Source organism: Hemitrygon akajei, chromosome 2, assembly GCF_048418815.1.
Source record: "Hemitrygon akajei chromosome 2, sHemAka1.3, whole genome shotgun sequence".
Classification (NCBI taxonomy): Eukaryota; Metazoa; Chordata; class Chondrichthyes; order Myliobatiformes; family Dasyatidae; genus Hemitrygon; species Hemitrygon akajei.
In genome coordinates this window covers 133,052,716-133,068,089 of record NC_133125.1, presented here as the reverse complement: position 1 = coordinate 133,068,089, position 15,374 = coordinate 133,052,716, and the positions used below count along the sequence as shown (strand labels likewise).

Genomic DNA, 15,374 nt, shown 5'->3' with positions numbered 1-15,374 from the left:
TGATCAGGGTCATGTGAAGCCATGGGAGGAGATAGCAGGTGGTCAAATGAGCAGCTGGTGCATATCACAAGACCTGGTTATGCGACCACTGACACCAGGCAGATAGTCTCTGAAGGGTATTGATAATGGGTGCAGTCAATAATCTTGTAAAGACACTGCTCAGAAGAAGGCAATGGCAAACCACTTCTGTAGAAAAAATTGCCAAGTGCATTCATAGTCATGGAGACCATGATAATGTACATCATTCAACACAGCACATGATGATGATAAGTATTGTCTATAAATGTTCACAGGATATACAGTAAGTTGTAGTATATCTGTTTCTGTACTTCTGTAGTTTGTGTGTTTGTAAGCCTGAGATGTCATGGTAGTGTAAATCAAGACTCTCCCTGTTGTCTCAAAGAAAGCCCTTCCAGCCTGCAGTATAAAGAGTCCTCAAGTCTTTAGTTCTTTGTTCTTTTTTTTTACTTTTTATAGCCTTGCTGGTACAGGCTGACTATATCTGACCTGTACTCTAATAAAGTGACTGTAATCTCAAGATTTGCACTTCACTGACTTCCGAAAAATCTTCTGGACAATATCATTTCCAAATCTAACATAATGAAGTCATGATAAAAGCCAAGGTTCCTGAGCAGCTGGTTTAGGTCCGAGTTGCCATCTTGCAGCTTTCCCACATTAACAATTAACAGATTTATACTTGACTGTCTATATATGCTTTCATTTGATTCTCTTGTATCTCAGTTTGGGCTGAATCATTTCATGCCTTTACATTGAGGTTACTGTGATTAATCATTAAGTATTCATATACACAATGGTTGAGTGTATCTATGGCCACACAATGCAATCAACAACTGGTCAGTGTAAATTCTGGACAGTTTGTTCATCATCATTGGTGCTATATTGAAACCCCTGTGTGCCTCTGCTAAAAATCCATGCAAAGTGTGTGGAGTAATACAGAGAAACCAAGGGAGTTCTAAATGTGTGTCTGGTTTATTGCAGGTTTGTCTTTGTTTGTACACAGGATGAAATATATCATAAAATAATATCCAACAGTGGACAATAACTTATGACCTGTTCCCATGAACTGTTCTCGACACAACCTCCTGAAACTCAACCATTCAAAAGACAAATTGTGGTCCTGAAAAGTCAATAAATCTCAACAAATTCTACAATCGCTAGAACTGCAAAGTTCCTTCAAAGAATTACTACTTTAAAAAAAACTAATTGAAAGTGCTTTCAGCACGTGCTTCTGATTAAGGAAGTTTGCACTCTGGTTTGAATGTGGAGTAACTGAAATACAGGATGTGTAAGAGGTCAGTTGTGGCAAAACATAGTGGTCCCAGAAGGTTATAGGACTGGAGAAGTTTACAATATTGAAGGAGACAACAGATCAAGAGATACTTGAAAACAAGGATAAAATTTTGAAAATTGAGATAGTGCCATAGTGGAAGTCATTGGAATAAAAGAATCGAGCACATAAGTGAATGCATATGTAAGAGAAAGTTCCAACTAGTGGGTGAAATATATTGTTGTTGTTGTTCAGTCATTTAGTCGAGTCCAACTCTTCATGACCTCATGGACCATAGAGTCCATAGGGTTTTCATGGCAAGATACAGAGGTAAATTGCCAGGCCTTTCTTCCACAAAGATACTGCTGGTACCCAGGTTGGGACCCGGCTGGATTTGACCTTAGAACCATCTGCCTTGAAGTCCAGTGCTGATGCCAATACACCACTAGCCAGCCCTGGTGTAATATAACAACACCAAAATTAATAGACTAACTTTCCTATGCTGCAGAACTATTTATCTAATAAAGAGAGTTACTTAGCCCATAATATTGTTGTCAAACTAAAACACAGAACGTAGAACAGTACAGCAATGGGAAACAACCCAGATTTGTCCAGATTCTCCTCATAGCACATGCCTTCCAATCCAGGAAGCATCCTGGTAAACTTCTTCTATACCCTCTCCAAAGCCTTCTTCCCATAATGGGGTGATCAGAACTAAATGCAACTCTTTGAATGATGTTTCCCAATTAGTTCCATATTCTTGATCATATCCTAGCAAGTGTTTGTGAAGTGTAATGCATACCTTGAAGTGAGGGAGGACGACCATCTGAAGGCTTGATAAGTGAAAACAATAATTTTGTAGACGTCAAATGGAGAATTCAGACATTTTTTTATTAGCAGATTGTTGAAAAGAAAGAAAATTAAATACAATACAGTAAACGTGGTTCTCACATTTAAACCAAGCTCAAATAACTAAGCTACCATAGAAAAATCTCGATTTCTTGCATTATGATGTAAAAACAGATCTTTTTGTACAGATTTTGTACAACAAAATTCGTAATAACCATTTTTTTAGAAAACTTTAAATATATAGATAAAAATAGACAATTTTTGTATGTCCTAGTTGAAGATGAGTGTGTTCTGTTCCAAGGGCTTGCATAGAGCGCAAATGTGGTTATAATACAGGATACTGAAACGTACGTGTTCAAGGTAAAAAGCATATAAACAAAAAAGTGAAAATGTATTGTACTGAGAGGCAATGGACAGAGTTTAATGAACAACAGAACTAGGGTAATTTGATTTTGGTTTAAAAAAAACCTACAACACATCCTTTCTATGACTTTAAAAAAGAGAACCGGCATTTCTATTCTAGAGTGCTTCTCTTTTGAAATCCACTCTCGTATTGGGTTTCTGTAAGCTTCCTTGTACCCTTTATGCTTCTACTTTCAATAAATTTGGCATCTCAAACAAGTCATCAAAAGACACAAGGATATTGACCACCAAGCTATCAGCTGCTCATATCACTGGATGAAGAGATTGCCATATTTATATTGGCAGAATGCAGTTTATTTTATCGTCTTGACAGTAATTACTAACTTGCAGAGACACAACTCATCGCTCTTGAACTACCTTTAGATGGGACAGGGAAACTTCCTGTCTTCCAATCATCCCAGGGTGATCTATATTAAATTAAAGACTCTATGCAAGGTGCAGAGGAACAACAAATACTAGATAAATATTTTTTAAGATGATATTTCTCCTTAAAGAATGGACAATTAAGATGCTTTCTTCACCAGAATGTGCATCATCTCAGCTGTTAACCTTTTCAAGACCATCATGGCCAGAGAAACAAGCAGCTCCCTTTTTTCTTCCACCCTTTACTAGTTTTGCTATACGATGCTTGGAAGTAGTAGAGTGGGAGAGCATGCAGCAATGGAAAAGATGATATTCCTTTACTGACCAAGCAAAATCTTCAAAGATGACACAAGCATAGGGGCTTGCTTTGCGATATTTCTAAGTTAACATTCCTTAAGATGTTTGTCATAATACATTGATCCTAAACTACTAAATTTCCTGTTCTTAAGGTGTGCTAGAAAGACATCTTGTTTCCAGATTCCTGGGTTAGGCTAACACAAAACTGCCCCTTAATCAATTTGTAAAACAGAAAGTCATTTTGGTATATGACAAACAAGCTGGAAGATTCAGTCAGACTTAAAACAGCATTGATCATTTTATTTTCTACACTGGTGCTTAACGGCGAATTCACCAACCTTTTGGTGAATTTCTCTTTTGTAATTTTTGACAAAACAAAAAGAATAGAACCTGATTTCATAAGCCCAATGCATTGAGAAATAAAATGTTTGTTCTGTTGTATCACTGAAAGCATCAAGAGAACCCTACCCAATCTGGTGGGTCAAGGTTTGCCAAAAAGACCTTGAGAAGTTATTAGCCATGAGAAAATATATGGGGTGGCACTGGCAGGTTTTGAAGAGGATACAAAGATGCCTCAGGGGGAAATAGGTAGGTTATGCAAATAGGTGAAGGCTTGGCAGATGGGAACTAAATAAGAAACATGTCAAACTGTAGCAGAAATATTGCTTATATATAAATAAAGGCAGAGGATTTTGTAGAAGGTGAGAAGTTGAAAGGTTGGTGTTCAGTAGAACCCCTATATCTTAATACACAAGTCACTGAAAGTTAACATTCAGGTAAAATAAGCAATGAGGGAGGTAACAATCTGACGATCTTTACAGTGAGAGGGCCTGAGGATAAAAAGATACGTTACTGTAAGTATTTCTGACCCTGGTGAGACTGTATTGGGAATATTGGGTAGAGATCTGGACTCAGGAAGGATATGCTAGCATAGAACAATGTGTAATGAAGGTTCACTTGATTGATTGATTGATTGATTGATTCCCAGGGTGGAGTATGCTGATGGGGGAGTTGTCTTATGAGGTCAGATTAAAATGTCTTGGACTATATACAGTTGAGCCTGGAAGAGTATGTGGTGATATAATTGAAGCATAAAAATCACTTAGAGTTTAAGATGGCTGATGCAATAAGGATTCTTCCCATGTTTGGATTCTCCAGAACCAATGATTACAATCACAGAATTTGGGATCAGCCATTTTGGAATGAGATGTGAAAGAGTCTTTTTATCCAAGAGGAGTGAATCTTAAAATTTTCTACCTTAGAGGAATAGGAAGGCTTAATATATTCAAACAATAGATTTTTATGAAGGGAATAAGGGATATGGGTTTATTGCAAGTAAGTTGGGTGGAGGTAAAGATAGAGCAAGCACAAGGGACCAAATGACTACTCCTGCTTCTATTTCTTAGCTTCTTATGTTCTATTGTTGACATACTCTGTCTACAATAGTCAACAATGCCAATGTGGATTATTGTTTTCTCTGCAAGGATGGTCTTTTAATGGTTAACATGGCAGTAAACAATGGCAAAATGAAGAGAAAAGGCTAGGCTAGCAAATTAGTACTGTGTTGGAGTTTACTTTCAATTATTTGCACAAATGTGATCACACAGTTTATCAAAGACATTGATAATTACACAAAACCATCCTTCCCTATTACACAGGGAGAATACAGACTTTAACTCACCACTCATCTAGGTTTTTTTGTTTCAACCATTACATCAAGTGTTGCAAAGTTCCTATTTTTTTTGAAGAGCAACGCCTCAAGGTGACACGAAAATAATAATTATAGAACGAAACAAAGAGAGGAACATTTCTGTTGCTTTTTTTTAATCCATCACGCTGCAACGCCACAAATCTTAATTAATTTCATCAGTCCTATGTCAGAGAGCAGAGACAAGAAGCTCCCTCATTGAATGCCAGACAGGCAGGGTTTCCCACCTGCCATACTGACCTTGAAAAGGCGCAAAACAGACGCCAAGGATCTCGTTCAGTAATACTGTGACTTGAGGACAAATATTTACATGCCTGCATGCTTTGTTAATGAGCTATATAACCAAAAATTGCAGTGTCTGGAACAAACAATGTGACAAAACATATCAGCATTTAAATCTCAAAAGTACTGTGTTTTTTTTTCTCTAGTAATCTACTGCATACACATTACCTCCCTGTGTCATATTATATACACACGACCAGAAGCTTGGCAAGAAGCAAACAGTATTCACAATATGTGTTTGTGTGTGGAACGCACAAATATATATCTTTTGTGACTTTTAAAACTTACATTCACTTTTAATTTTTGTGTGTTTATTTTGAAATTTAGCAGAGGAAAGTCAATGCCAGGTTTATTTCCCATGGGTTACATTTTTTCTAAATACTCAACCCAACCTTTCCTCTCTTCATCCCACTCTTTTAATCTCCCAGTTAAAGAATTATTGTCCCTTGCAACATCATGTTACTTGTACTAACCTGGCAGCCCTATAAGTATAGTTCATTTGCATCCAGGAAAGAGGAGTTTCAGAAGCTTTCTTGCTGGTTTGAATACATCAACTCTAACAAAGAGAAGTGGAGGGGAATAACATATATTTTTTAAAAAAGAGTTTGTTCGCTTCTTTTTCACTACTGGTGATTTTTTTTTTTGCGTGATGTGCTTAACATTACAATTGTCAGCACTGGTCAGAGTTTAGTCCACAAAAAGGACACGTATAGTCCCAGCAGTGACCTCCTGATGACAGCCACCATTTGAGTCTTGGTGTTTTATACTCATCAGGATTGTCTACTTCAGAGAGCGCTGATGTTGAAGTCAGTTGTTGGAGAGGACTATTATCGTAATACATTAAACATTTCATGGATGGCAAATTAACACAGTTATGCAAACTGGGTAAAAGCTGTCTCAAAAGCGCTGTTAACCCACATGTTAGTAGAGGAATTCATCATTTTTATACAATTTTTCTCATGTTCCTGGTTGAATTTTCGAGTCACATGGTGCAGTTGTTTTAATACATTACGGATGACTTCAGATACATCCTTCCATCTGGAAAAAGAAAAGAAACAAAAGATGTAAGTTTCAATATTTAGTGGACAAATGATAATCAAGAATGAATGGATTCAACTTCAGGAGTTGGGACATTTTATTCCATGACTTCATTATTGCTGTAGGGAAATTCAGTACTTAACCTTTACCCTTCTGAATAGATCTGTAAGTGAAAACATTCAGAGAGTCCTGTGTTATACTAAAATCTGACAGACAATGGTAATTGTCCTAATGGCGATAGCAGGCAAATAACTCTGGACCAAGGGAGATTAAAAATGTCGCTTCGATTCTTACCTTGACTCATTACAGTAAAACCTCGATAATCTGTTAATCCTTGGTTGAGAGACTATGTTCATTTCACCAGGAATCCATTCCCGTCTTCTGTAAGACTTAATGAGTTTAAAAGGAACATAGACACCAGAATTCAAGTGTGTTTATAGGAAAGGGACTGTAGATGTTTTAAAGAGAGACGGGCAAGGGGTGTTAGCAAAGTTATGTTTCCAACACTCATTTTAAACTCTCCATAGTCTCTTTCTTGCTCTCCTTTCAAACTAACTGGAGGCCTGGTTCCGGTAATCCCTTTATACTCTATTGGACCCCATACAGGTCACTACTTAGTCTCTTAGATTCCAACAAAAATAAACACTGCTTATCAAAATTCACCTTATAATGACAGCTCTCCATCCCAGGCAACATGCAAGTAAATTTCTTTATTGCTACCACATCCATCCCGAACCACTGACACCAGAAAAATGGGTAAAATGGGTAAAACTACATCAGCATAAACCAAATAAGTTTATTTAAATATAATAAAGCTTGTAATGGATGCCACAGAGTAAAGCTGAAAATCCCTGGTTTCATAATGTTGTAAACTATTGTTCTGCCTTCACTCTGGACTATGTAGTTTATTCAAAAGTTTTAATTGAAGTTAATTGCTAGTGTTGAGATAATGGAGCAAACTGATACCCAGAGATAATATTTGAAAGGAAGAACTTTCTCACCCACCAACAGATTGATTCATTATCAAAACAGACCAAGAGTGTAACAAATAGGAGCTGAATTTAACCACACAGCCTATTAAGTATGGTCCATTATTCAGTCATGGCTGACTTTATTTTCAACTCCATTTTCCTGCCCTCTCTGAGCACACATAACCTTAGCCACATAACCAATCATTCTCTACCATAACTGCACCCAGTGATGGCCTCCACAGCCTTCTTTGGTAGTGGATTCTACAGATTAGCCACCCTTTAACTGAAGGAATACTCTTCACCTCAGTTCAAAAGGAATCCCCCTTTACTCAGATTCCCAACTCTTCTACAAATGGAAACATTCTCTCCATGTTCACTCTATACAGGCCGTTCAATGCCCAGTAGGCTTCAACGTGATTCCCCCATGCATCCACCTGAATTCCACTAAGTACAAAAATACAAAATACAAATACTTTATTGTCACCAAACAATTGATACTAGAGTGTACAATCATCACAGTGATATTTGTTTCTGTGCTTCGCGCTCCCTGAAGTACAAATCGAAGTAAATATAATAAAAGTTTAAATTATAAATCATAATTAGAAAATAGAAAAGGGAAAGTAAAGTAGTGCAAGTCAGGTCCAGATATTTGGAAGGTACGGCCCAGATCCGGGTCAGGATCTGTTCAGCAGTCTTATCACAGTTGGAAAGCAGCTGTTCCCAAATCTGGCCGTATGTATCTTCATGCTCCTGAACCTTCTCCCGGAGGGAAGTGGGACAAAACGTGTGTTGGCTGGGTGGGACTTATCCTTGATTATCCTGGAAGCACTGCTGCGACAGCGTGTGGTGTAAAGTGAGTCCAAGGATGGAAGATTGGTTTGTGTGATGTGCTGGGCTAGGTTCACGATCTTCTGCAGCGTCTTCCGTATGGACAGGACAACTTCCATACCAGGTTGTGATGTACCCTAGAAGAATGCTTTCTACGGTGCACCTATAAAAATTAGTGAGGGTTTTAGGGGACAGGCCAAATTTCTTCAGCTTTTTCTGGAAGTAAAGGCGCTGGTGGGCCTTCTTGGCAGTGGACTCTGCTTGGTTAGACCAAGTCAGGTCATTTGTGATATTCACCCCGAGGAACTTAAAGCTTTTGACCTGTTCCACCTGCACACCACCGATGTAGATGGGGTTGTGCAGTCCGCTACTCCTTCTGAAGTCAACAACCAATTCCTTCGTCTTGCTGACATTGAGGGATAGGTTATTGTCTTCGCACCATGACACCAGGTTCTTAATTTCCTCTCTGTACTCAGACTCATCATTACCCAAGATGCGGCCTACAATTGTGGTGTCATCAGCAAACTTATATATTGAGTTCGATGGAAACTTGGCTACACAATCATGGGTGTACAGTGAGTACAGCAGGGGGCTGAGTACACAGCCTTGTGGGGCACCGGTGCTCAGAGTGATTGTAGAGGAGAGCTTGTCCCCTATTTTTACAGCCTGGGTCCTGTCTGTGAGGAAGTTGAAGATTGTACAGGGCCAGGGACATCAAACAATCCTCATACATTAATCCTTTCATTCCAGCTTCATTCTTGTGATCTTTCTCTGGGCCTATTGCAGGGCCAGTGCATCATTCCTTAGATACACTCCCAGAATGTTCACAGTATTCCAAACGTGACCTGACCAGTGCTTATAAAACCTCAGCAGTTCATCCTTGCTTTAATGTTCTAGACCTCTCGATCCCAAACCGGCACTTTTGAAGCTATACTGCATTCAGCAGAAATCTTAAGCGTTGGTCATAGCCTCAAATTAGAATAGCTGCCTACATTCCCCTCTACCCCTCACCTAGCTGAGGTGGTACTGATTTTGAATGCTCTGGCCCTTTGCTCTCCCGAATCCAGAAATGGTGCTTCAGTAGCAATCAAATCTCAAGCCTGTAGTTCAAATGTACTTCCCTAACCCACACCTCTTTGACTGAAGGCAAAGTAGTCTACAAAGTTTCATCACATGTTAAAGCTCTCAAGGATTTTATGAGTTAATTTAAATGTTTCTAAATGCCAAAAATGTATAAAATATTTAAAATAAAAGTAAAAATAACACAAAGAATAAAGTTAATTCATAATGCTGAGAATCACACTGGAAGTTAACATTCAGCCCATCAGTTTCATGCTAGCTCTAAATATAACAATCAGGTTAGATGCACATCCCCATTCTTTCACCCTTGCTCTTCAAATAGTTTTCCCTCTAACACCCAACCTTTTAAAATTACTTCTCCTTTGCTTCCTAACCCCCAGGCTGTGATCCCTCACTGCAATCAGGGAGTTACCAGAAACCTTACTCGGTCTGACTGGGATAGGAGAAGAGATTCACTGGCCATGGAAAATCCCAGCCCAAACGCACTCTGCATGGAGACAATGACAGGCACAGAGCTCTGCCAGGATCCCAGCTGTACTCACCACTATTCTGAACTGATTCTATGGCCTACAGATTTACTTTCCAGGGCTCTTTACAACTCATGCTCTCAGTATAACTTTTATTTACGTAGTTTGTCTTCTTTTGCACATTGATTGCTTGTTGGTCATTGTCATGTATAGATTTTTTCACAAAACTCTGTTGTATTTCATTTTTTCCCTGTAAATGCCTGCAAGAAAATGAATTTCAAGGTAGAATATGGGTCATTGATAATAAATTTACTTTGAATTTGATCCAGATTGGTTTCCCGCATGGCAAAGAAGTGCAGATTAGTTTGCTGTTAACTACCAATAACGTGCAAGTGAGTGGTTACACTTGGAGGGAATTGATGGGAATGTGGGGAGAATTGAATGCCGAATAAAGGGATTGGTGATAATGGGCGGCTCGTGTCAGTGCAGACTTGCTGTTCTGAAGAACATGATCCATGCTGCATGACCCTAATTGATTACAGGACCATGCAAAAATCTTAGGCACATATAGATAGCTAGGGTGCCAAAGACTTTTGCACAGTACTGCATTTGTCAACATGGGGAGTAAATCTGGTGGGAGCATAGGATATTGGGAATGGCAAGGGTGGACCGCCATGAGAGGGTTTTGGTTCCGGTGGCAGAGAAGGAGTGCCGTGGTGGGGGTGACACACCCAGCTCTGAGACCCTGGGCAAAGTTATTTGATTCAAAACAATTTGTTTATTGATCCTTACAGAATGTCTCTCTGGCTCTGTCCTCTCCCTCCCCCTCTTCCCAACCATGATTCCCCTTCTCCCTGCCCCCTTCCCACTCTCAGTCTGTATCTCTTCAATTAAATAACTACAGAAATAGTCAACAAAGAACGAGGCTATTTGACCTATTATGTTTATCCACTCTTTGAAACGGTTTTTATCCAGCCCATTGAGGTATCCCAAAATATTTCCTCTACTTCAGTAAAAAGGTAATGGGGTGATATCTGATGCTTATATTATATCAATTGTTTCCAAGCCATCTCATTTCAGCACTCTAGTGTGGTGTAATGCAAGCTGCTTTATCTGCAGGACACCAATGCTTAAATATTAAAGAGACGTCTATAGAAATGTTTCTGCTGATAAACTTGTAAAACACTTTATTTCAGAATAGAAAAGCTTAATCTGCTGTCAATGGATTTGATGAAAATGTTAATAAATTCCTATCTGTATGTTCACAAAATGCTCCTAACAGATGGATGGATGCACCTTACATTTAAGACGCTGCATTAAGTATCTGCTACTTGAATTGACTTGAACAGATAAGGTCCCTATGCAGCTTTATGCATTATAATTTCAGACATATCAGAGTTAAGAGTCATTTAGCTTAAAATTAAGTAATGTAACCTTTGCAAAAAATACTACTTAATAAGTTGTATTTTCTTTTCTTTTTGAATTTTTTATACAATTCTGATGTTTGTCTGTTCCAGATGGTCTTTCTGTATTTCATGGCTATATGGAGAAGAGAAATATCAGAGTTGTATTGTACATGCATACTTTGACAATAAAACAAACCTTTTTTTTGAACCTTTAAAAATAATGGTCTTTCCAAGAAAACCACTTTCTAGCTACCACAACTTTATTTAGTGATTTTTTTTCACAACCTCACAATGCTTAAACACTCATTGACCACCTATTTTACACTATTTGACAGTGCAAAGTAGATGGTCAAGGCTTCCCTGAAGACTAGACTCAGATAAAGAGTTCTGACCCAAAGCATTAACTCTGTTTCTCCTTCCGGGTGTCCCTTGCGTTCGCAAGGTTCTACTCTCTAACCTAGATCCACAAGCATAACAGCACAGCCAGACAGAAGTGAAAGTGCAAGTGCTGGGGGAGCTCAACAGACCAGGCTGCATCTATGAAGGGAAACAAACAATCAACATTTCAGGTGAGGCCCTTCCCAGAGCAGGAAAGAAAGAGGGCAAAGCCAGAATAAAGGGGTGGAGGCCAGAATAAAAGGCGAATAAAGGGGAACACAAACTGACAGGAGACAGGTGAAACTAGGTGGAAGGTAGATAGGTGGGTAGGGGCAGTGGGAACGATGAGAGAATCTGGGAGGTAGTAGGTAGACGAGGCTGAACAGGATGTAATTTGTTTGGAGAGGACAGGTGACCAATGAATGAAGGGAAGGGGATGGGGATCCAAAAGGAGGATGTTGTGGTTGAGGACGGCAGGGGAAAGAGAAAGGCAAATGGGCCAGGGGAATAAGGGAAAACAAAAGGGAACCAAGGTGAAAAGAGGGGAGAGATAACTAGAAGTCTGAAAAATCAATACTGAAAGCCAGCACCAACATGTCTGACCAAGTTTAAGTTAAATTCTCATTCAATCATACCCAGGAATACAGCCAAATAAAACAGTGGTCTTCTAGGGCCAAAACTGAAAATGCGGGTACTAGCAATTACTCACAACACACAGCACATTTAGCACATATAATGATAATAGAAAAAAATAGTTACAAATAAAATTAGAAAAAGTAATAATATAGCCCAAGTCTCTGAGTGCCAGCCTGAAGATTGATGATGCATGAATATTGTCCTGGAGCCATGTTTCTGTAAGAACAGCCTGCAGCAGCTATGCATCTCTTGCAACTGCGACCACAGATGAACCCATTGCAGCTTGTCTTTCTCTGCTGCCAAGCTGAGGCTAGATCGGAGGAACAGCACCTCATATTCTGTCTCCAACCTAAACACTGACTTCTCTAACTAATGCTCGTCCCTCTTCCCCAACCTTTTTCTTTCCAGTTTTGATGAGCAGTCTCAGTGACTGTTCTCTCCATAAATGCTGCTTGACCTGCTGAGTTCCTCCAGAATGTTGGTCAGTACCGGCAGGCCCACTGTTTCAACCTGCTCTGTCCCCACCAAAACTTACTTCACACCTTCTCTGCTACCCAGATGATCATGTTTCTCTCTCAGTTCCAATGAAGGTTCCTGACAAAGCTCCCTATAATTTATAATGACCAGCATGCACAAAAATCTTGTGCTGTACAATTTTTTTTTTGCTCAGTCACAACTACGTGTGCGCACTGCAGAATTTCTTCAATAAAAACAGCTCAAGTAAGCCAGATCTAAAATCTGCAGAGAGATCATTGCAAACTCCACGTTGTCAACGCTGTCTGCACCAGAAACTAGAAAAGGAAATCTGATTGTGTGTGATCATGAAATATACTTAACATGCCAATGAGGCAGAGGGTGAAAAACCTTTTGTGCACCGTTTAAGTTCCTGTGTTTGCTAGTAGCAAAAGATGTGTGTATGCACACATGCACACCTGAGAGGAAACAGTGGTTTCTGGATCTGAAATATTAGCTATTGCTCTCTCCCCACATGTAGATGACCTGTTGAGTGCAATATTTTTGGACTGAAAGCTTGTTGAATTGTTGAAGTCATCAAGAAAACTGCTCTTACATGCTGTATCAGGTTAGACCCATACAGCATGCATGTCTATTCATTTTAACACTAATTTAACAGCAGTGTGGAAGGAGACAAAAAAGATGTTTCAACTTAAAAAAAATTATTACAGCAATAATTTTAAAAAAAATTTTATATCAGGCAAATTTCTTTTCTTACAGTTATAATCTTTTTTTTATTTTTCTAATTGTTCATTTCAATTTTAGTAGCTCTGAAATGTTTCAAAAATATTAAAATAGAACCATGCATGACACTAACAGGGTCAAGGGTCAATGGTCAAGGATCGATTTTATTTACTATATACATTCATATATATTAGGAAGTTGCTGTGATATGTAGGTGCTAAATGCAAAAAAAGAGCAACATTCAGCAACTATACAGAACACAGAATTATACAATGTTAGAAGCACAAATAAGAAATAAAATATGCACCAATACATAAAAACCAACCAGCATGCATTTACAATATAAGTAGCATTATAAAAATAAGTTTAAAGCATTTACAGTGCAGTGCAATGGTTAAGGTAATAGATAGAGGGAGGTGTTAACTAAAATATTTGATCAGATTAACTGTGAATAAACTTTTAAGATGGCATGGAGTTCTTGTGTAAATAGCCCCACAGTACTTTCCAGACAGGAGATTTTGAAAAAAGCAGTTTGATGGGTGCATACGTGTTTGCAATAATTTGTCCTGCCCTCCTTTTTGCCCTGGACAATTCTTTTATTTCAGAAGTTAGGGAAAACAAGAAAAGGCACAAGTTCTCTATTACTAACTCTATGATTTTGATTAGTCACCACTAGTGACTTGCATGGAATTAAACTTTTAAACCTCTTGCCTCCTCCTTTCTTTTTCTGATGTACTGGTTAAAACCTCCAAATGAAGGGTCTTGATCTGAAGCATCAAATGTCCATTTGCCTCCACCTGACCCACTGAGCTCCTCCAGCACTTAGTGTGTTGCTCCTTAAAACCTTCTGTTCTAGCCAAGAATGGGAGACAGGCCTTACGCCACAAAATCTGGGATTTTGTAACTAGTGATCCCAATGTTTAGTCAAGGAGTTTGGTTAAAAGAAGCATCTTATAGTGAGAAAAAGCAGGACCGTAATATTGTGGGAAATCATTCGATAATTTAATGCCCTGGGAGCCACAGTCTGAGCCACAAAAGCAAGTTATAAAAGCAGTGGATTCAGCAATAGACTGCAACCAACTTGTTTTCCCCAATACCTCAAATAAAAGCACCTTTTAAGGGATCAAGTGTACGTGCAAATCTGAATACATATAACACCACTTCCAATACAGCCGTTAGCAACATCTGTTAGATCTGGCATGCCTCCTTTTGATGTATTTGAAGGCTATGGTTTATTTTTAAACATTTCTATGCCTGGAGAAATAAAGAAAAGCATAATTCATTTCACAGTCATGCCTTAACCTGGTGTGCTAATCATTTTTTCCTGAATAACACAAAAGAAGCTGATGACAAACAAGTGGTAATGTTCAATCAGAGCTGATAAAAGACTAGAATAAGTCAAAATAAAAAGCAAGCAAACATGAACCAATAACTAGATGCAGATTTTTAATCCCATTAATTTAGATTATTTAAAGCAGGAAACGGCTAATTAGAGATGTACAGGATTATGAAAGCTTTTTTTTGTCTGGTTTTGCTTTCAAGTCATGAAGGATTTTTAGGTAAAGAGAGGCGGAAGGATGTATACAGGAGTGCTCTAAAATTAAGCAGGAAGCTTGAAGAATGGATCTTAAGCTTCAGTATGGGAAAATATTTCAGAAGTACACAAGTAGGAACTTATTGGAACATTACTGACTTAATGATTGAGATACACAAGTTCATACCCTAATACAGTGGCTGGAAAATTGGATGAAAGTTAACAAAAGTAATCAGGAATTAAACATTAATATTAGCAAAAAGAAAGCTGCAGATGCCAGAAAGCTGAAATAAAACAGAAAATGCTGGAACAACTCAGCAGGTCGGGTTACAATGAAACCATTGCATAGACGTGAGACTGTAGATGCTGGAATCTAAAATGACACACAAAGTGCTGGATAAACTCAATGGGGCAGGTAGCATCAGTGGAGCGAAGTGGAGAGTCAACATTTTGGGTCAAAACACTCCTCTGTCCAGAGGAAAGGTCTCAACAGGAAACATGGACTGTCCATTTCCCTCCATAGATGCTGTCTGACCTGTTGAATTCATCCATTAGTTTATGTGAAAGTAGTGGGTAGTTGTGCTTATACTCATCTGAGTTTATTTAAGTTTGTATATCTGCTGCTTCTG

At 38.6% G+C, this 15,374-nt stretch overlaps 1 protein-coding gene across 4 annotated transcripts in view; it reads right to left on the bottom strand.

The window, feature by feature from the left end:
- Positions 1-2,158: 2,158 nt before the first annotated feature.
- LOC140715756 (dachshund homolog 1-like) overlaps positions 2,159-15,374 on the bottom strand; it is a 543,203-nt gene continuing 529,987 nt past the window's right edge. For all 4 annotated transcript variants that reach the window (XM_073028130.1, XM_073028146.1, XM_073028138.1 and 1 more), the window contains one exon: positions 2,159-6,248. In XM_073028130.1, the coding sequence (XP_072884231.1) occupies positions 6,211-6,248 (38 nt within the window). In that variant the 3' untranslated portion in view covers positions 2,159-6,210. The remainder of the gene's footprint in view (positions 6,249-15,374) is intronic.